This window comes from Macaca fascicularis, chromosome 3 (assembly GCF_037993035.2).
Source record: "Macaca fascicularis isolate 582-1 chromosome 3, T2T-MFA8v1.1".
Lineage (NCBI taxonomy): Eukaryota > Metazoa > Chordata > Mammalia > Primates > Cercopithecidae > Macaca > Macaca fascicularis.
In genome coordinates, this window is record NC_088377.1 from 196,142,545 (window position 1) to 196,162,970 (window position 20,426).

A 20,426-nucleotide genomic window follows, 5' to 3' on the forward strand; every position below is an offset into this window, starting at 1 on the left:
CGTCTGCCAAGCTATCAAATCATCATTAGAAATTCAAAACCAAAGCATAAGTAATCATAAAACCAGCAATAAATGAATAGATTTTAAAGCCCCGCCCCCCTCAAAAGCCATAAAGTGGATGTCAGAATGTATACACAGAAACACTGAGAATGGCCATTGGAGGGACCCAGTGCTGAGAAGAATCAGGATGGCCTTCCTGTCTTCCTCCCCAGAGGAGGGGCTGGTTTTCCCAGCAAAGAGGTTCACCTGCCCCCGGCCCCTTTCCAGCCTCACCTGCAAGGTTTGGGAATCTGGGCCATTTGTGCAATGGGGGCAGTATCCCCCGAAGGATGTTGGGAGTGATTGCCTGGGTCTCCCACCCGCCCACAGCATCCACACACCCTCTGCCCACTCTAACGGGCACGTGTCTGTAAAGAACCCTCCAGGAGGCCACAGAGGCTGAGCTAGAACTTCCACCGGGCCTGGGGTCGGTGGAGTCTGACAGACGTACTCCAGCATGACAGTGAACGTTTAAAATATCCGTGCTAGACCTCTTTAGGTGGAATTTTCCCTGAAAAAATGCAGATGTTGCACAGAGCCTCAACTATGACATCTTTTTTTTCCTTAAGAAAATATGTACTTTCATATTGAGTATTTGATAAAATTTAGAGTCCATGGACACCTTTCTGATATTTGTGAGGTTTTCCCCTTCTTAAAAAATGGATGATCTGGTAGAAATTAGATGAGGTGTCCAGTGCAGCTCACAGCATTGCAGCCTCCCGGGTTGGCTATTACCTGATGGTTCTGTGAGATGCCACCACTGGGGACCCTGGAAGTGGGGACACAGGACTCTATGTACTATTTGTGCAACTTCCTAGGAATCTATAATTATTTCAAATTTAAAAGGTTTTTCTAATCTGTGGTCTAACAAAAAACACAAAAGTATTTTTTGACTTTGAAAAATACGATATAGCATATGGCTCTTCTTACAAAAGTCATTCCCTTAAATGCTTTCTACTTCTTTGGGGGAAGCTATTATTAATCTATTCAAGTTCAAAGGTTAATATAGTCCCGACTTTTGGGAAATGCATTTTGACTTCTAAGCCACTTCCAGCCTGGATGTGGTCAGTCCTTGGGGCTCCTAACAGCTCCCACGGTGCTGGATCAAGTCAACAGTTTCCAAGGCTCACGTGTGAATGAAAATGAAGCCTGCCTATATCTTAGACGTGTGTGACATCATTGAGAAAATGTTTCATTTATTCCATTTATAAGAATAAGGTAATATATAGGCGGGCTGAGATGCAATTATTTGGAAGAGAGTCCCAGTAAGAATTGACCAAATGTCTTCCAGCAAGTACAACACACTAATGTGCTCAAAGATCCGGGAAATTTTGTTAACTCTGCTGGAAAACCAAACAACCACTTCTTTTCTTCTGTGGGATTGGCTACTGCATTAACCGATCAATCCAATCAATATTGACAGACCATAGGCCCTAGGTTGCCATCCACATCCATCGCAGAGCTGCATAGATGGGAATTTTTTAGGAAGCATTTCACTGTTTGCAATTGAGCTGTCACTTTGGTGACTGTGACTCCTGGAAGCAAAGAGATAGGACCCAGTGGCTTAAGAAATAAAAAGCACTGTGCACACAGGATGGGGCTGGTGTTGCATGCCTGTACTCCCTTCTTCTCTGTGTGAAATTTAACAGTGAACCTGAAGGTAACACCATTGCACTCAATCTCAGCAAAGTGCTGACCAATTGGAAACTGGATGGCGTTTAGAATTATTTTTGTCACATTTATTTTACAAGCCTATTTATATAGCAGTATTTGACTCTGGGTTTCCTGGAGCCTAATTCAAACTCTAGGAATATTTCATCCCATCCTAGCCTGTTTCTGTATTTCTGGCTGTCAAAATAGTTCAAACTCTTTCAGGATGGTGACTTAAACTATTTCAGGATGGTGACTTTCCATTTTAACTTGGAAAACAAAAAAAAAAGATTAAATGTGGCTGAAGTGATTGTCATTCCCATCCCCGGGAGGACAGTAGGGGCCCCATCTTGCTCAGGGTCTATGTTACATGCAGACTTCATGGTTTGAGGGGCTCCACGTTCCTGAACACCTGCTTTTTCCCTGTGCCTGGATAAAACTGCCTGAAATCCCATCCTTGCATGGCAGTCCCTGAGGGGTGGCACATCGTAGCTGCACGAATGGCTTCGAGTCCACCTGGGAAATAAGAGCCGAGCACGGCAGGCCCTGGTAAAGTGCCAAACCCAGCCCTGAGTTCTAACCTACAGGTGTTTGCCGTGGGAGGCGTGTGGGGCTTCTTCAGTGTGTTTACCTTTTGACATGTCTGATGTCCTCTTGCGGTGCTTCCCAGCCCGTCTCCAACCCAGCTGCATCCTCCCCAAACAAAATGCACTGAGCTTTCATTTTGTCTGTCAAACTGATGCATCCTGGGTGAGGAGGCAGGTGCCTGGTGCTTCCAGGCCCCCAGTTCCAGCAGCATCTTGTTCGCGGTGTGGTTGGACCACGTCAGAGACTCCTCGTGGCCTCTGTAGTAGATGCAGGGTCCACAGCACGAGGTTTGCGGGTGGATGTGCATCTCAGGCAGGCAGCAAAGCCATTGTCAGGCCAGCACTTCACACACCAGCCTTTGGGCCTTAGGTAAGCTTGAGATCAGTTGTCCTCTTTTACGACTGAAAAGGCCGCTGGAAGACTTCCAGGAGCAACACAAAGGCGAGCAGTAAATTACCCGTCCCTGCAGATGCCTGTTTCATCCGAACACTCAGCCGGCTCGTGGTTCTGCATCATTAGGATTCTGCAGAACCCCACACCACTGGTACTTGTTCCATTTGATGCTCCATCCTGAACATCTCAGACAACCGTGTTCTGATCAGGGGGCCAGAGTAAGGCTAGAGGTGACAGGGAACCATGGTAGTAAGAGTAGTGGCCCCAGCCAGCATTTATCAAGCACTTGCTCCGGGATGGGTGCTGTGGCAAATACTTTACATACTTTAGCTCATTTCATCCTCACAACAGCCTGTGAGGCGGGAACTGCTATCATCCCCACTTGTCAGCTAAGGAAGCTGAGGCACAGCAGCTTAGGTGATTGGGCCACATGCACGCAGCGAGGAAGCAAAAGCGGTGGAGTTGCATCTCGGACCCAAGCAGTGAGGCTCCAACAGAGCCTGTTCTTCCAGACAGATGGTCATCGCACAGCGCTGCTCAGCCACCTGCCCTCAGGCGGTCTGAAGGACAACTGCAAATCCAGAGCGATACCTGGCCTGCATTCCCATTGAGATGAGTCTGGGGAGGCGGAAGCAGTCACACCTGCAGCTCGTTCTCAGCACCTTCTCCGCCTGTACACCACCCCCAGGGCCCATCCGAGCCAGCTCTGGGGTGAGCGTGCAACACGGCACCGTCTCCTGCTCTGAGAAGCCTTCCATGTCGCAGGGAAGAGATGCTCCTCAGGCCCTGATGGCTCTTAAACCAGTGGGGGGCCCCGTGGAATTAAGGGCTCTGCTTCCTGCAGCAGCTCAGCCTCCATGCACAGGCTGGGCTCATACTCCACGCACTGGGAGGGCTCAGCCCTTGAACTTCACCCTCTAATGCCAGCCTCTTAGCCCCCCAGGCAGCAGCCCGTGGCTGGCCATTCATTATTCTCTTTTGAATGTAATCATAGCAGCAATTCTGGGCTCTCCACACAGCACCAGCCCCTTCCTTGTACCAACCCTATGAGGTTCAATAATTCATCCGAGATCCACAGCAAACTTCAGGGCAAGGCCTAGACTCTTGTCTTATCTGACTTCCAAGCAGGCGCTCTTGACTGTGGGCTGGGGGCTGATACCAGATGTCTGACAAAGGGCGAAACCCAGGATCTCCTGGCCTTCACGTCGCTGCCACCTGGGAAACACGCTCACAGCGGCAGCCTCTGTGACCACTGAGCTGCTGGTCAAAAAAATCACCCCTGGTTGAGATCAGCCCTGGTGAGGCCATGCCAGCACGGGCATTTGCAGCTCACGCCTGTAGTGAACAGTGTGCAAAGCAGCATCACTTCCAACCCGCCCTGTGGGGCTGAGCCAGGAAAGCGGGGCCCGTGGCCTACAGCTGGGCGGGGAAAGGCAGGAGGTCTCAGAGAGCGGGCTCCTGAGCCGCCATGTGATGCTGTGACTGGCAGCCGAGGTGTGGCCCAAGTTCCGTTACAGCGCAAAGCCTCGGCGCTGGGCATCAGCTGGCAAGGGGGGCTCTGGCAGGCTGGGACCCGACTCCATCACACTGTCCTCTTCCAGCCCTGCTGTGAATTTTGAAATTACTGTTTCAGAATTCTTTGTCCTTTCTCCTCCTCTCCCCCACTGACCCCAAAACCACCCTGGGAATATCTGACTTTTTTCCTCTTTAGAAAATCTTATCTACAAACAGAGCCTGCGGGGTGTTCACAGATGTGACTCTGAATTATTTAAAAGCTGTTTCCTTAAGAAGGTAATTATGGTTGGGACCAACCTATACTCATTTGGTGCCTGGATATTCAAACAACTTAGGTATCGGGATAAAAAACCAACAAAATCATAGTGAATACGTTGTGGGCTTTAATGTAAATATGAAAGGCAGGCCCACTTAGAGACGGGGATGCCGACTCCACGTGAGGGAGTCGGAATCGCCGTGTGGCTTGCAGTGCAGCCCCACAGCCGTGCAGAGAAAGCGTGCGTGTGGCGGGGTTGAAGCTGGCTGCGCTGGCTGACAGCACCCCACGGCGTCCCGCAAGCGCGTGTGGGAGCTTGGGATCACTAGGTAGCCTGGTTGCCACTCCTTTATGGCATCAAAAATTAGGTTTCTCTCCCTCCTGCTCTCTTCATTTGGGTTTTTATAAGAAAGCAAAACCAGCCCCTACCACCGGTGGTGCCCAGGTGGGTCCATGAAGCAACGCCGGATGCAGTAGGCTTCCAGTCTCTGTTCTTGCACCTGTGCTGCTGGGAGCACCCCTGCCCCTGCCCCACCTTCTCCCTGAGGGACCCCCTCCTAGACTGTCGAGGCTGTGCCCACAGCTCCCCTTCCATCAAGCACGGGGCGCCCACACACGGGGAGATGTCAGGAGCATGGCATTCCAGAGGGCCCACGCGTCACTGGCACACTACATGCCAAGGAGTTTGCCTGCCATCCTGCAGGTCCCAGGAGGAGCACTGTCAGACGTCCCTCTCTAAAAGCTTCTGGTCGCCATGCAGCGAATGGATGGAAGGGCCCAAGGTTGCAGACGGGAGGGCTGCTGGGGTCCGTGGTGGAGAGGATGACAGTCTGGACCAGCTAGGGGGCCTCTAATGAGGGGCTGCCTCTGCAGGACCTGCAGGGAGAGATGCAACTGGAAAGGGCCCGAAGAGCTGCCGTCTCAATCCAGTCTGGGGAGGTGTGGCACTTGCCAAGGGTGGCGAAGCATCGTGCAGAATCCTACAGCCTGTGGCCCTTAAAACGTGGGTCTTGTCTAGTCCTAACAAAGAAGAAACAGCCCTGGCCGGGTGGGGTGGCTCACACGTATAATTCCAGCACTTTGGGAGGCCGAGGCGGGTGGACCACGAGGTCAGGAAATCGAGACCATCCTGGCTAACACGGGGAAACCCCATCTCTACTAAAACTACAAAAAAAAATTAGCCGGGCGTGATGGCGGGCGCCTGTAGTCCCAGATACTTGGGAGGCTGAGGCAGGAGAATGGCGTGAGCCCGGGAGGCAGAGCTTGCGGTGAGCCGAGATCGCACCACAGCACTCCAGCCTGGGCGACAGAGCGAGTGAGACTCTGTCTCAAAAAAAAAAAAAAAAAAAGAAGAAGAAGGAACAGCTCTGCTGCCTCCTTGGGTGCAGCAGCAGGTGACTGGGTGGGTGTCTGGAGAGTAGGTCCTCATGCCTCTCACCCTGCAGGCCAGCTGGGCAGAGCTCTGGCTCTCAGAAACAGTGGCGGGGACACAGCGGGCAGCTGCCCCATCACAGCCTTGGAGCCACCACCGAGGCTGGGGCCGTCCAGCAAGTGCACAAACCCGTCTCAGACCTGGAGGTAAAAGCCAGCTCTTTCCTACAGATCATATGGGGCAGAACCAAAAGGACTAAAAATGTAAAAAGATAAAGGAAAGTAAATGTTAAAAAAAAAAAAAGAAGAAGAAGAAGAAAGCCTGTCATTTCAAAAGCAGCCTGATGCCTAACTTCAGCCCGATGTCTTAACACAGCTGCATCGGACAAGTTTGTACCTAAGACCCACAGCTTTCAAATATTTTAAGGAGCAATTTGGTTGCCAAAGAAAGTCTCATTATAAAGTGGCCTTTATGTGAGGGGACCTTGCCAAGTCAGGCCAAGACAGAGGAAACTGGGCCCTCAGTCCTCAAGTAGTTTTGCTCATGAAATCCCTAAGAGAATTTTTGAGAAATCATGTATCCCATACATATTTTTAAGTTGTCACCTAAAGTTTTTCTCATTAATTCAAAACTATACAGAATAAGTTTTTAGCATATTGTATTTTATGTTAAAATAAATTACATAATCCTGTGATATCTAAGTATTGTGGCAATTTGATACCTACCACCGCCCAGTTAAATGTTTCTGGAACAAGTTCTTCTTAGCTTTACATCCTTCCTTTTCCTCCTCGAGCTGATATTTACATTCCATTTGTTGGCCCATCACCCCAGAATTCTGTCCTAATGTCATTTAATCTTGGAAATCTTGTAAAGGTTTTTTCTTTTGAATTTCCAGTGACCATAAGACCATAATCATTGCTTGTTGGATGGAATTATCATCATAATTATCACTTGTTCACATCCAAGCAATTAGGATACTTTACATACTTTGATAATTGTTGGACATAAAACGTTATGATTGCCCTGAAATGCATCTCTTAGCAAGCTGGGCATGGTGGTTTTTCACTCAGCTCATGAGCGCACCTGACTCATTTCCAGAGAAGACCTGTCAGAAACGTGTGCGCTCGTGGTTCTGTCCCTGCTTTTGGTGGTTGCTTCTTTTTGTTTCTATAGAATCTCTGAAAATGTGTTCATGTAAATAAATAAATCGACAGAGAGGAGTCTTGTTATAGCAGCGCCATTTTCTCTGAACTCCTGACCTATATGCCGAAACATTGTGGCCCATCCATTCTCTGTCAGTAAGGATTATTTTTAACGATCTATTGATTTTTAGCTCAGTGAGATTCCCCTTCGGTTTTGTTAAAATCAAAGGATGACAAGCCAACCACGTTGCTGGGGGCTCTTACCCATTACTGGGCCGGGGGGGATTCTCTTAGTGAACTCAGCCTCGGTGGTCCTTCATCCTTCATGTGGGGCCCACCTGTGTGCAAGATGCCCCAGGGACAGACACGGGGGCTCCAAGGCCTTCCTTGCCCTCGAGACGCCTGTGTAAGGCCATGATGAAGGAGGCACAGGAAAGGAGCAGCTCCTTGGAGCGAATCAGGCATGTCCATTCTCAGCACATTTGCCACTAGGCTCCTATGAATGCGGAGAGCCTGGGAACTGGTCTCCCGAATCCCGCCATGTGTCTGTGCTTGAAATCTTCTGGACCCACAGGGGTGCACACGTGAGCAGCTGTCCTGGCGAGTGGAGTGTTTGCAGATTTGCTGTCGGAACATGTTAGTCTTCAGTCCAGCATCTTGGGTGGGCGAGCTGGCATTTGGCTAATACAGAGTGGAAAGCAAGCCCCGCTCGGAGCTGCACACCCTGCATGATGTCTACAGGTGCTTCTTCCTCTCTACTACCTAATGCAGGAGGAGAGCTGGGCTTCACTGCCACCCAGCAGCTCTCAGTGCCTCGAGGAGCACCTCCGGGCTGGGCACTGTGCCAGCCACTGCACCCACTCATCTGTGGGCTGGGAGACACACACACGAGTCCATTCAATGCACGACTCCTCTGGCATTGAACGCCTGCCAGGGGCCTAGTGTGATGCTAGAAGGACCAAAAATAAATGTCACCTACTGGGACCCTGCCCTCAAGTTGCTTAAAATCTGACTGGAGGAAAAAAGATGGCAAAAAGCACAACAGTTGCCCAAACTGTGTCACACTGACTCTCACAACTCAACATTTGGAGTTCAGAGAAAAGAGGCTGGGTGCTGTGGCTCACACCTGTAATCCCAACATTTTGGGAGACCAAGGTGGGAGGACCTCTTTTTCTTTTCTGACCTCCTGGGCTCAAGCAATCCTCCCACCTCAGTCCCACGAGTAGCTGGGACTACAGGCATGCATCACCATGCCTGGCTAATTTTTACATTTTCCTTTGGAGAGATCAGTTCTCCCTATGTTGCCCAGGCTGGCCTCAGACTCCTGGACTCAAGTGATCCTCCTGCCTTGGCCTCCCAAAGCATTGGGATTACAGACGTGAGCCACCACACCCGAACCCTTTCCTTTGTCTCTTCTATTTTGTTCATAAAGCATGTCTCTGTTGATCACTGCATGTATATGTGGAAGGAAGGACAATATGATTTTAAGAAATGTAATATTTAGCATCTTGGCCCCAAGATTCTACAATCCTTTCATGGGAATTTTTTTTTTTTTTTTTTTTTTTTTTTTTTTTTTTTTTTTTTTTGAGATGGTGTCTTGCTCTGTTGCCTAGGCTCCACTGCCGCCTCGACCTCCAGGGCTCAAGCTGTCCTCCCACTTCAGCCTCCTGAGTAACTGGGACCACAGGTGTGTGCCACCATGCCTGGATTTTTTTATTTTTATATTTTGTAGAGATGGAGTTGGGATTACAGGTGTGAGCCACTGCACCCAGTGAGGAAGATCTCTTGAGTCTAGGAGTTTGAGACTAGCCTGGGCAACATAGTGAGACCCTACCTCTGCAAAAATTACAAAATTTAGCCGGGTATGGTGGTGTATGCCTGTAGTCCCAGCCACTCGGGAGGCCAAGGTGGGAGGATTGCTTGAGCCCAGGAGTTCGAGGCTGCAGTGAGTTATGATTTTACCACTGCACTCCAACCTGGGTGCAAGACCCTATCTCAAAAAACAAAAATGGAGCTCAAAGAAAAGAGATATCCAGTGAAGGTGAGTAAGTTTAAACAGTAGTCATGCGGGCTCTGGGCCTGAATCTGGTCTTCGAATATGACTGATGGCGCAGCCCTGGGGTGGGCAGCTGGCAGCCGCAAGAGCACAGGGAGGGGGCGAGGCGGGGCAGAGAGGGGTCTTACTGATGGCCGCAGGGGAAGGCGCACGTGAGGAGTGAGCAGAAATAGGGCAGGAGAGGCCTGGACTAGAAAGGCACAGAAAACCCAGGCAGGGGAAGTCAGGCCAAGGCAACAGGGAGATGCCGAAGAGACGTCTGCCTAAGCCTCCGGTGGCAGACGCCATCCTGCAGTTTTACTTCTTGTGGAAATGTGAGAAAGGGAAGGGGCTGCTCTCCTCCTCTCTTAGATCCATTGCCTATTGGTTTTCATTGGATCTGGTCACCAATTTTCCAAAATTTAGCACAGCGGTGATTCCACCAATCCCCTGAACTTGCTGGGCCACTTGGAAGCATGTCTTGCAACAGTGCACAGCTACACCACGACCTGCCCACGGGGCAGCGAGGGAAGCAGCCTCGTGAGCAGGCATGAGTCTCTGCGGTCTCACGGTGTCCAGATCTGATAATAGCTAATTCCACCAAATATTAGAGGGGGCTCACATTTAATTAAGGAGTGGCCATTTGTATGCTCCAGACTGGAGGTCCCCACTGCCCTGAAGTCAAAAGAAGAGTCCTTCAGGGAATATGCCAATCTTTTCTTATTTCTCTGCTGAGCTCCTGCCCTCTTTGAATGCAATTATGGGAACAAATAAAATGGCTTAACTCAAGTCCCCTGTGGGACAGTCAGCTCTCTGCTGATAAAACCAGTTGTGTGGGCAATCATTAAATGAGAAATCTAATATTTAACTAAATTTAATAGTCTGTTGCTTTGGTGCTTTCCTGTGAAGGGTGGGATTTCAATAGAGAGGAACGAGGTATTCACGTGCAGCCCGTGTAGTCCGTGAGCGATCAGAACGTGGTGTGTTCCCACAGGAAGCCAGAACTCTCAGATCCAGAAACTGGTAATGGTTGTTTGGTGGCCAGCCTGTGTTCCCGTTAGCTCTAGGCCAGCTTGACTCAGAGGGCAGCAGAACAACATTGCTCCCTGAGTTTAACTTTCGCCTTCGTGATCAGCATTTGAGATCGCACAGTGACACCTGAAACATCAAAGTCACATGCGTACATACGGAGACAAGACCTTTAACCAACTGTGAGAGGGTCTGTCCGCATTTTCTCTCATTTTGAGATTTAGTCATCCAGACAGGCTCTTGCCACCAGCAGACCCCCCAGCTGAAGCCCTTTCTGGGACCCAGAAGCAGAAGCCCATCTCTGTTCTCGTTGGTAGAGGGTCTTTCTACCTTTGCTCCTGCCAATTCCCCTGACCTACGTGGGTTGTCACTTCTATCATTTGACCCACATTTGCACACCCCAAGTTCCTCACCTGTTTTCCACCTGGGATGATCATGTCAGCAGTCAGAGCAGCAAAGATCACAGGTTCTCCAAGGGTTACAGCTGAAGCGTTGAGATGACCTCGTGAGATCCAGGCACTGGTCTCCTCCAATCAGCTGGAGTTTGGAGAGTATGGATGGATTGCCTCATAGTCCCAGAGTCCAGTGAATTAACTTAGGCACATCATTAGTCTTCTAAACGTCAGAAACTTTCCCATCAATGTAATGCAGTTTGCTTTGGGTTCTCGGGTCTGTGCCATGTGGGAAACACTGGTTGACAGTCCGGCCTCAGTTTTTCCAACTCTTGCCATTCAAGAGGTCTGAGCCTGGGGGAGGCTTTTGCAGCTTCCTGAGACACTCAGGAGGACTTCTCAGTCCTGTTTAGTTTCCTGGGGCCACATGGGAACAAGGAGAAAGACTTGGGTGGAAACCCAGACACGTTACCGTCTAAAGATGCTTAATTTCCAAGATAGGAATTTATTTTCCACAAACCCATCTACCCAGGGTACTCAAAACTAGTGCATTTTGTCCCTGGGATGGGACTGAACACGGATACCTTGGCAGGGGTTAGGGAGAAGGATTTGCAGCCAGGAAAATGACCTAAACTTTCATTTTGACGGGTGCCTGAGATAGGGTGGTCAGGCCTCCCTTGGAGGAGGTGACACCTGTGTTGATGGAGGAGAAGGAGCTAGCAAGGAAGATTTCAAACACAGGGCAGCACGCGCAAAGGCCCTGGGGCAGCAAAGAGCTTGGGAAATGCTGTTCTCTTCATTACCCAGCTGCGCTCCCTGCTAGTCTTCCTTTCCTGTAACTGTGAATAGAACATGAAGGATATGCAGTCACTGTCTCATAAACCAACTCCTCTCACCTAAGCGTGTGCCTGGAGCATTGCATTAAGGGCTGAAGGCATTTGGACTCAATGAGTCCAACACCAGTCAACACCAATGAGTGCTGCCCCCAATCCATTAGGAACGTGGGCTGAGGCTGTGAAGCTGGCACGGGGGCATGCAGGCCTTGGCATGGAGTGTGCTCCCCTAACTCACGTGCATGACTGCGAGGGAGAGCACGCCACCTCTGCAGCCAGGTCTCTGGGTCTCAGAGTTAAGGTCAAGTCTACTTGGGCTTCCCTCGGACTTCACCACTGCAGACAGCCCTTGCAGACACAGCTGTGTTTCCTGCTGTCTGCAAGGGACACTTTTCTTGCGTGCTACATGGTGTTCGGAATCTTTCCCAGTGGTGGTCTAATGTCAGATTTGTTAAAACCCTACCTGTTTGAAAACAAGTGTCACCATTCTCCCCTTATTTTTTAATCAAAGCTAAATATTCAAACATGTGTCCAGCAACTCACAAGTCATTTTCATTTTTATTTACCCCTCACAAGCATTGGGAGCTTCCATATCCCTCTGTTCCTCTACAGAAGGTTGCCAGGCCTGCTGGGCACAGTTCTTGAATAAAGCCACAGCCCCATGTTCTCCACACTAAGCCACACGTCCAGAGTCTCCTAGCGATGGGCAGTCATTTGACCTCCAGCTGCCCCGGAGAAGCGCCCACCTGCAGAGCTCCAGAGCAGCATTTTTTTTCTTTCCAAGGGAGTTACACGGGAGGGTGATTGGACATCCATTCTAGCATTGTTTGTGATCATTCGTTTACTCTAAACAAATGCACAAATTACAGCTGCTTCAAAGTGATCTGACGAGCCAAAGGCAAAGTTCCTTGCAAGTTGTCCCCATGTGTAGGCTTAGTGTGAGAAGGGAGAAAGGAAGTTGGGTGGTTTTGATGACACATCAGACGATGAAATGAAGTAGAATGGCCATTTCAGTAGATGAACAGAGTGGGCTCCTCAGGGGACTTCTTTGCATTTGAAGAAATAGATAACGAGGACGTGTGTGCGCTGTCGCAGCCTGAGGCACAGAGGTCCAGTGCATCCACGCTGCAGTGCGCAACTGACCTTGGTCTCTACCATGGAGGGAGGACAGCCAGTCCCACCACAGTGTGGAGTGAGGCTCACACGACTCCACTGTCCACAAATACAGTCATCGAAGTTAAGGTCTGTCCAGAGACCACCTTATCTTGTTTTAGGAGAAAGATCAGAATCCATTTTATTTCTGGGAACACTTAATGTTCCTTTCCTTTTCTAGTTATTATGGCCACAATTTTTGGAAAACCATTTGTCCTCACAGATGTGTGATATAGGTTTTCCTAAAACCAGCAGTCATGGGGAGAATCATACCAAAACCTGTGCGTGTGACACCACGGAGAACAAAAACCCCTGGTGGGAGAAGGAGAGAGCCTAGGACAGTGGGGAGAATCTTTAATCCGCCCCAATCCCAGATTTAAGACTAGGCTTTTGAGTGCATAACTTGAGCCCAGTTTCTTGGTCTGTATACTAGAAATAATAACCACCACCTCTGAGGCTGATGAAAGTAGCAGTCTACGCACGTGAAAAGCCATGGCCCACAGAGGTCCTCCGTGAGTGACCCTTGCATCTCAGCATGTCCCTGTTTCCTCTCTTTCAGAAATTTTTGACCTAGAAACAAATGAACATGTCAAGAAGGCCATAAATGACCGACAGATGCCTAAAGTGGAATACAGGAACATCGAGATTGATGATTATAGTAAGTACTACGTTTTTCCCCTTTAAAAAGAATGAAAAAGAGAAAGAAAACATGGGCTCGGACACAGTGCAGTCATCAGCAGCAGGCACCATGCACAGAAGGCTCCCTGAGCACGGGGGTGTATCTCTGCCCTGCAGCTCCTCTGGCATGGAGCGTCTTGTGTTCAGAACCAAGATGCTCACTCTGGTGACAAAATGAAAAAAAAGCAGGGCACAGGATCTCTCTCCCTGAGAGGCTGACAATTGCTTCAAAGCAAGATCGCAGACTCCAACGCTGTCCTTCTTTGGTGACCGTGTCAAGACACCGTCCAGAGAAACCTCTTCCCTCTGGAAATTCCCTTTCTGTGCCATCTGAAGTCCTTCCTGCCTCATCAGCTGGTGGAGGGTGGGCTGATGAGGGGTGTCCTTGCAGCCGGAGTTTACGTGAGGAGGTTTGAGTGCTGTTACCTCCTAGGAAACGCCTCTCACTCTGCCTTTCTGTGCCTGTACCCTTCTTTCCTTGAACTGTCCCCCCAGTCATTCGGTAAGTTCTCCTGGGCACTAACTCTGCGCTAGGCGTTGCTAAGCATTAAACACCCCACAGCATTAGCTGGACCTGGACTCACAGCTCCAGAAGGGAGGCAGAGCCTGAGAGCCTCAACTCCCACCTGTGCGCAGCTGGCTCCCAAGTCATCCCGGCTGGCCCAGTGTCCTAACTGCCCACCAGGTCGTTACTCTTGGAAACCCCAAGTGTAAAATTCCCACAGCAGATTTCACTGTCTTCCCCCAGAACTCTGTCCCCCCTCCAGACTTCCCCACATCTCTGCATAGCAGCCTTTTGGTGGTAGGTTGGCGTCAAATAACAGACTTCAAACCTTGAAATGGAGACACCGCTTGCCCATCACCTCCGAGGCTGAAAACAGGTTTCCCTCCTGTGCGAACTCTGACTGCCTGATAGTAACTGCAGGAGCGCTTTGTTGAAAGAAAAGGTTTCCAGGGCTCTGGGGGAAAGTGTGTTGAGGCTGATAAGTAACATGGAGCTGAAAGGGCAGCACCTTGCCTTTGCCATCCCCAGACTCTCTGGAACCTCTTTGTCTGCCCTTCCCCGACACTAGACAGTGGCGTGTCGCCTGGGGCCTGGCATCTTCGCTGGCAGCCCCCTTGTGCTCAGCAGCTTAGAGGAGACACAACCACCTAACAGACTCAGCTCCGAAGAGCAGGAACCAAGGCTCACCCCATGAAACAAAAACAGGTCCCCTAAACAGTACGTGCTGCAAAGCTGCGTTGCGTAGAGCAGAAAGCAAACAGCACGAGAGTTCAGAGAAGAGCCTGAGACTGGGCTGGGGACGTGTTGGGAATGCTCACAGAATGTGGGACTTGAACATGGTCCCTGGAGTCAACCTCGGGTGGGCTCACAAGAGGCGAGAATGCAATCCAGAGAAGAGGGCAACATGAGGGGCTTAGGGGCTTAGGCAAGAGCAAGTGCAGTTCACTGTGGCTGGGTCTGGAGGCTGCCCTGGAGTCCCAGCCTGCAGGACAGCCCAGGTGTGGACCCTACACAGGGACCCTCGCTCCCCCGTGCTCGCCACGCCCTCCCTGCAGCCCACCACAGGCCCGGGCCAAAAAATCCTGCCCCTGCCATTTGGCCGTAGGAAGCTGTGCTCTATCAGAACTTTTCCAGACATTGCGTTCACCTCTGAAAGTCAGAACATTCTGGAATTTTAATGCACTTCAAATCCGCTCCCGCCCCCAACACACTTACATGTCCGGAGGCTCTCTCTCTTAAAATACCCTGAAGGTGACCACGCCACGGAAGGGGGCATGAAGGAAATGAGTAGGGAACGGTCTAGAAGAAAGAGAATAATTTTGTATGTGTCTGTGTGTGAGACAGAGCTTCACTCTGTCCCCCAGGCTAGAGTGCAGTGGTACAATCTTGGGTTACTGTAGCCTTGACCTCCCAAGCTCAAGTGATCCTCCCACCTCAGCCTCCTGAGTAGCTGGGACCACAGGCAGGCCACTATGCCCAACCAATTCTTTCTTTTTTTTTTCTTTTTTTTTTTTAGTAGAGACAGGGTCTATTGCCCAGACTGGTCTTGAACTACTGGACTCAAGCAATCCTGCCTCAGTCCCCCCAAAGTCCCAAGATTACAGGTGTCAGCCATCATGCCCAGCCTAGAGGAGGAAGAAGAGAAACTCAAGAAAACTATAAACAAAGGTCGGGCACGGTGGCTTATGCCTGTATTCCCATTACTTTGGGAAGCCGAGGAGGGCAGATCACTTGAGGTCAGGCGTTCAAGACAAGCCTGGCCAACGTGGTAAAACCCCATCTCTACAAAAAAATACAAAAATTAGCCAGGCGTGATGGCATGTGCTTGTAATCCCATTTACTTGGGAGGCTGAGGCACAAGAATCACTTGAACCTGGAAGGCAGAGGTTGCAGTGAGCCGAGATCGCACCACTGCACTCCAACCTTGGCAACAGAGTGAGACTCTCTCTCAAAAAACAAACAAACAAACAAACAAACAAAAAATGGATGCTGTGACAATCTGCTTTGGCCAAGAAATGTGTGTACTGACCAACATGCTGAAACTCTGTCTCTACTGAAAATACAAAAGTTGGCTGGGTGTGGTGGTGCACACTTTAATCCCAGCTATTGGGGAGGCTGAGGCAGGAGAATCACTTGAACCCAGGAGGTGGAGGTTGCAGTGAGCTGAGATCGCACCACTGTACTCCAGCGTGGGTGACAGAATGAGACTCCATCTCAAAAAAAAAAAAAAAGAAGAAGAACTGTGTGTAGATTATCCCAGCCCAGTGGAGAGACCATCGTTGCCCCGGCGTGTCTCTGAGGCTCCTCTGTTCTGCCTCCTCAGCAGCCTTGGCAGCCAGGCCGTCACCCTGGCAAGATTCCTTTCTGAGCTCCTTAGACCTGGCCTCCCCCTCCAGCCCCCTCTACCCACTGCTGTCCCAGTAACGCTTCCCAAGCCTACAGCACTGGTGTGTGACTGTCATCCCTTCCTCTTAGGAAATGCAGAAAAGACCTTTCGAAGCACAAAGCCAGCTTCCCCACCCTTGCCACACACTCTGTCCTGCAGGGGGTTTCCTTGAAAGGTAGGTGGGTACAGATGCCAGGAGAGGATGTGGGGCGCCTGTATGAGCCCGGCAACAGGAAGACCCCCTTAGGGATCGCAGGAAATCTGAAAGATGTCAGCCCTACCGACCTGGCTTGGTTTTGTTTTTTCATTTTGTGCTACCAGAGGCTAATGCTTTTCTTTTCTTTTTTTTTTTTTTCTTTTAGAAAAGTAGGACATCTTCCAGAACGGTTCCCCTGAAATGTTTTCAGCCAGTCAGAACCCGGTTTCCAAGGTCTGCCCTTGGGCTTATCAGTGGCAGGGAGCAGCCCAGACCATGTTTTATGGAATTTAAATGATGAAGTCCAAGGCCTGCCTCTCCGCTAGTCCCTGGGCCATTGAGCCAATTTGCAAGTCATTAACATTCAGCCCGAATCAGTCAGGAGACGCCAGGTCAGAGCTGGCTGCCCAGCCAGCCTCCCAAGCCTGCAGTGTATCTGTGTAGTAATTGTATTGAAAAGCCGCTAATTCCAATTTAATTGCTGGGCCTTTGGTAATCTGGGTCGTAGTTAACGTCAATAAATAAATTCCAACTTGGATGGGAAGGTTTGTTGGGAGGTGGGGGGGGTGCAGAAGAAATTGGTGAGGCAGGTTTTTGAGGCTTGGTTCCTACCCAGTCTCCCTCACCCACTGGATTTCACGCTGCTGAGAACCAGATCCAGTGACCTTGGTAGCCGCAGGATCCAGTGGGCTGTACCATCCTTCCCTGGCGTCCTCTAGCTGTGGCTGCAGCAGAGCTACAGAGCCACCCAGCACAAACCTACCAACAGCGAGACCCGCAGAGCCACCTGGCTCTGCACAGAGGCACTGCCACGGGCCGGCACCCTCTCCCCTCTAGGCGGCCCCCTGTTTCATCCCAGACTCTGTCTCTTCCTCTCCCTGCCTCCCTGCTCCCAAATATCCATCCCCAGCATCCCCGATCAGATGCTGAGAGATGCTTTGTTGCTGCAGGCAGCCTGCCCCCTCTCAGGGCACCATATTTCCCTGCCTGAAATTCTGCTGCTGGCAAGTGCCCAGGCCATTGAGTCTTCTGTGCATTCAGTGTGCTCCCATATGCAAGACTGAATGGAAGCTTCAGAGAAATTAAGCTTCACACAGGTTGGGTGACTTGCCCAAGGCCGCACAGCAGGCCAGAGTCCTCAGGATGAAAACCCTGGGCCAGTCTCTGTCCTGTGGGCTTCCCCTCAGGCCCGATCCAGAGCACCCTCACCCCCATGGTCACCCAAGGGCATGCCCGATACCCCATGGCCAGCGTTGCCCCCCTAACCCATGCTGTGCTCTGCTTCTCCCCAGACCTGCCCATGCAGATCCTGAAGCCAGCAACCTTCACCGACACCACCCACTACCCTCTGCTCCTGGTGGTGTAAGTATCGTCACGTCTGTCTTTCCCTGGTGCTCGCTCTGGGGCTCCGTGACCCCCGTGATAAATGAATATTGAACTCTTAGGAAAAGATAAGCAGGAGAAACGATATGGTTGCAAACTGAAAACATAAGATCGTTTAGCCCAATGTCAGGTTCTTTAGGACTCGTGGAGACACCCAGAGGTTAAAAGAAAGTGGGTGCTGTGTACCCACCGCCTCTCCCCAGGCTGCCTCAGGTTCTGTGACTATAAAGGGAGGCTGCTGGGATCATCATAGTGGCATCTTGCATGACAGGCTCACCAGAGGCAGGCAGGGGACAGGTCCCAAGACACAGAGACACAAGATGGCCGGAGCCTGGGACCTGCACCCTGAGCCCGTGGGTCTCACTGGCTGGCATTTCTGGCCACTGCCCTGAATGCTCTTTCTTCGCCAGCGAAGAATTTTTTCAGCTCTTGTGTTCATTAATGAAGCCTCCGGTTTGGGTTTTGAGAACAATTTTTTGTGCTCTGTAAATGCGTTGAAGATGTTGGGTCTGATTAGGGAACTCAGCGCTAGGAGCCAGCCCAGTGCCCTGTGCATAGGTTCAAATGCTGCCTGACAGCCCTGAGTCGAGGTGATGCCCACGTGCTCACACCACACGGGGAGGCAGCGCAGAGGGGGCCGCCCGGACCATTGAGCAAACGCCCCAGTGCACCTCCTGGTCTGTCTTTTCAAGACCATGGAGCAGGAGAAACTCCCGCAGCCCTTGTAGCCTGGGAGAGCCGGGGGAAGCAGAGGCCTGTGCCAGGCTGTGTTAGGGATGCCAGTGCAGCGACCCCCTGAGTAAACGCCGGAACCTGATGGAGCTGATTAACCCTGGTGTCTTGCCCGGCTCCCTTCCTGAGGGCTGAGTCCCTAAATAGCAAAAAGGTTCCATTATAGAAACGCCCCAGGGCACAGATTCCAATAGCTGATTCCGTTTTGCAATTAACCCACTTTCCTTAATATCTGGACTGCTTTCACGCTTTCCCAGCAGCCACGCATGCACACCCACATGCAGACACACGCACCCACACACAGGCACACGCACATGCACACACACCCACATGTGCACACACGCATGCACCCCCACACGCACACATGCACCTGCATACATAAGCACATACATATGCACACCCACATGCACACATAGGCCCACATACACCTGCACGCACACACACCCACACACAGGCACACGCACATGCCCACACATACCCACATGTGCACACATGCACACACAGACACACGCACATGTACACACATACCCGCATGTGCACACACGCACACACACATACCTGCATAAGAACACACATATGCACACCCACATGCACACATACACCGACATACACACACATGCACACACATACACACGTGTGCACACGTAGCCACATGCAGCACACACGTGCACACCAATATGCACACGTATGTGTGTACACACATGCACACACGTACACATCTATACACACCCACACTCCCACACATCCACACCCCACCCCCCCACAGACACGTACCCACACACCCCACACACGTGGGGTGAAACCAGATTTCCCCCACTTTCTCCAGGATGCTAACAACTTCCGAACCAGCTTTCTTCCCCTGCCCACTGGTTTCTTCAGTGGTCTTAAAGGAAATCCCCAAAAGCTTTTCAGTTTACAAAACGATTCACTTTCCCTTCAGAGGTAAAAGTGGTTGTGCCAGGTGGAGACAGCTGAGCTCTGCTGAGCTGGGACAGGGCCAGGCAACCCCACCCGCTGGGCGCACACTCACTCTGGCCTTGCAAGCTTTCCTTGGAGGCTGTGTCTTTTTGTTTGTTTCTCACTGTGACATCAAATGTGATAACAAGGAGATCTGGAGTCCCTGAGCCCCTGCTTCAAATTACAAAACCCAAAAGAAAACAAACACACCCTCAACATAGAGCAGCGCCATGACTGACCAGGACCCTAAGCATGCAGCACTCTAGCGCGCCACTCCTGGCCCGCTCCTCCTGCCGCCCCCCGCGCCCGACTCCTCAGTCCTTGGCGGACAGCTGGGACAGTGCCAGTAGTCGGAGCCGTCACCTGGCTGGATCCACTCGCAGGAGGGGCACTGCTCCCTGTTGCTGTTCCAGGGAGGCAGGCTGGGCCTGGGGCTGGCTTTCTCTCCTGTGCATGCTTTTCCCAGCAAGAGGGAAAATCACCTAAAAACCTCCCCACACCCATGAGTATGCTGGTCAATGAGGAACAACTAGTCCTGCGTAGAAAATGGCCCTGTTCCCAGCCTGGACAACATAGCAAGACTCCATCTCTACAGAGTAACAGATTTTTCTTTTAATTAGCCAGACAAGGTGGCACATGCCCGCGGTCTCAGCTATTTGGAAGGCAAAAGTGGGAGGATTTCTTGAGCTCCAGAGGTCAAGGCTGCAGTGAACCAAGATTGTGCCACTACACTCCAGCCTGGCCAACAGAGTGAGACCCTGTCTCAAACCAAAATAAAAAAAGAAAGAGAGAAGGAAGGAAGGAGAGAAGGGAGGGAGGGAACAGCCCTGTTTGAGGAAAAAGAAAGCAGCCCTGTTTGTGGCGCTGGTCAAATCCCATGGTCCAAATGTCCCACCATGGATGCCTTTCAGCCAGCAGCGCCGGGCTAGCAAATGAGGATCTGGGAGGAGAGCACAGTGGGAGCTGCCAGCCCCGGTCAGAGGCCACACTGCCCAGGGCCAATGGCTCTCAACTCCCGAGGAGAGGGAGGGAGGAAGGCAACCCGTATGGCGGGTTTGCTGTTACTTTGAAATTAACAGGAGACAGACCACGTCTTCCAGCCAGGGATGTGGCTAGAGTCAGCACAGCCTTGTCGCTTGTGATGGGTACTGAGGGGCACAGCCTGGGGCATCTAGAACCCAGGAAAGAGAAAC

At 51.0% G+C, this 20,426-nt stretch overlaps 1 protein-coding gene across 4 annotated transcripts in view; it reads left to right on the forward strand.

Annotated features, from left to right (window-relative positions):
• The window catches only part of DPP6 (dipeptidyl peptidase like 6), a 1,022,456-nt gene that overhangs the window by 984,960 nt on the left and 17,070 nt on the right, over nucleotides 1-20,426 (forward strand). For all 4 annotated transcript variants that reach the window (XM_005551244.4, XM_045387368.2, XM_005551243.4 and 1 more), the window contains exons 18-19: nucleotides 12,956-13,054; nucleotides 17,454-17,523. In XM_005551244.4, coding sequence (XP_005551301.3) covers nucleotides 12,956-13,054; nucleotides 17,454-17,523 — 169 coding nt within the window. The remainder of the gene's footprint in view (nucleotides 1-12,955; nucleotides 13,055-17,453; nucleotides 17,524-20,426) is intronic.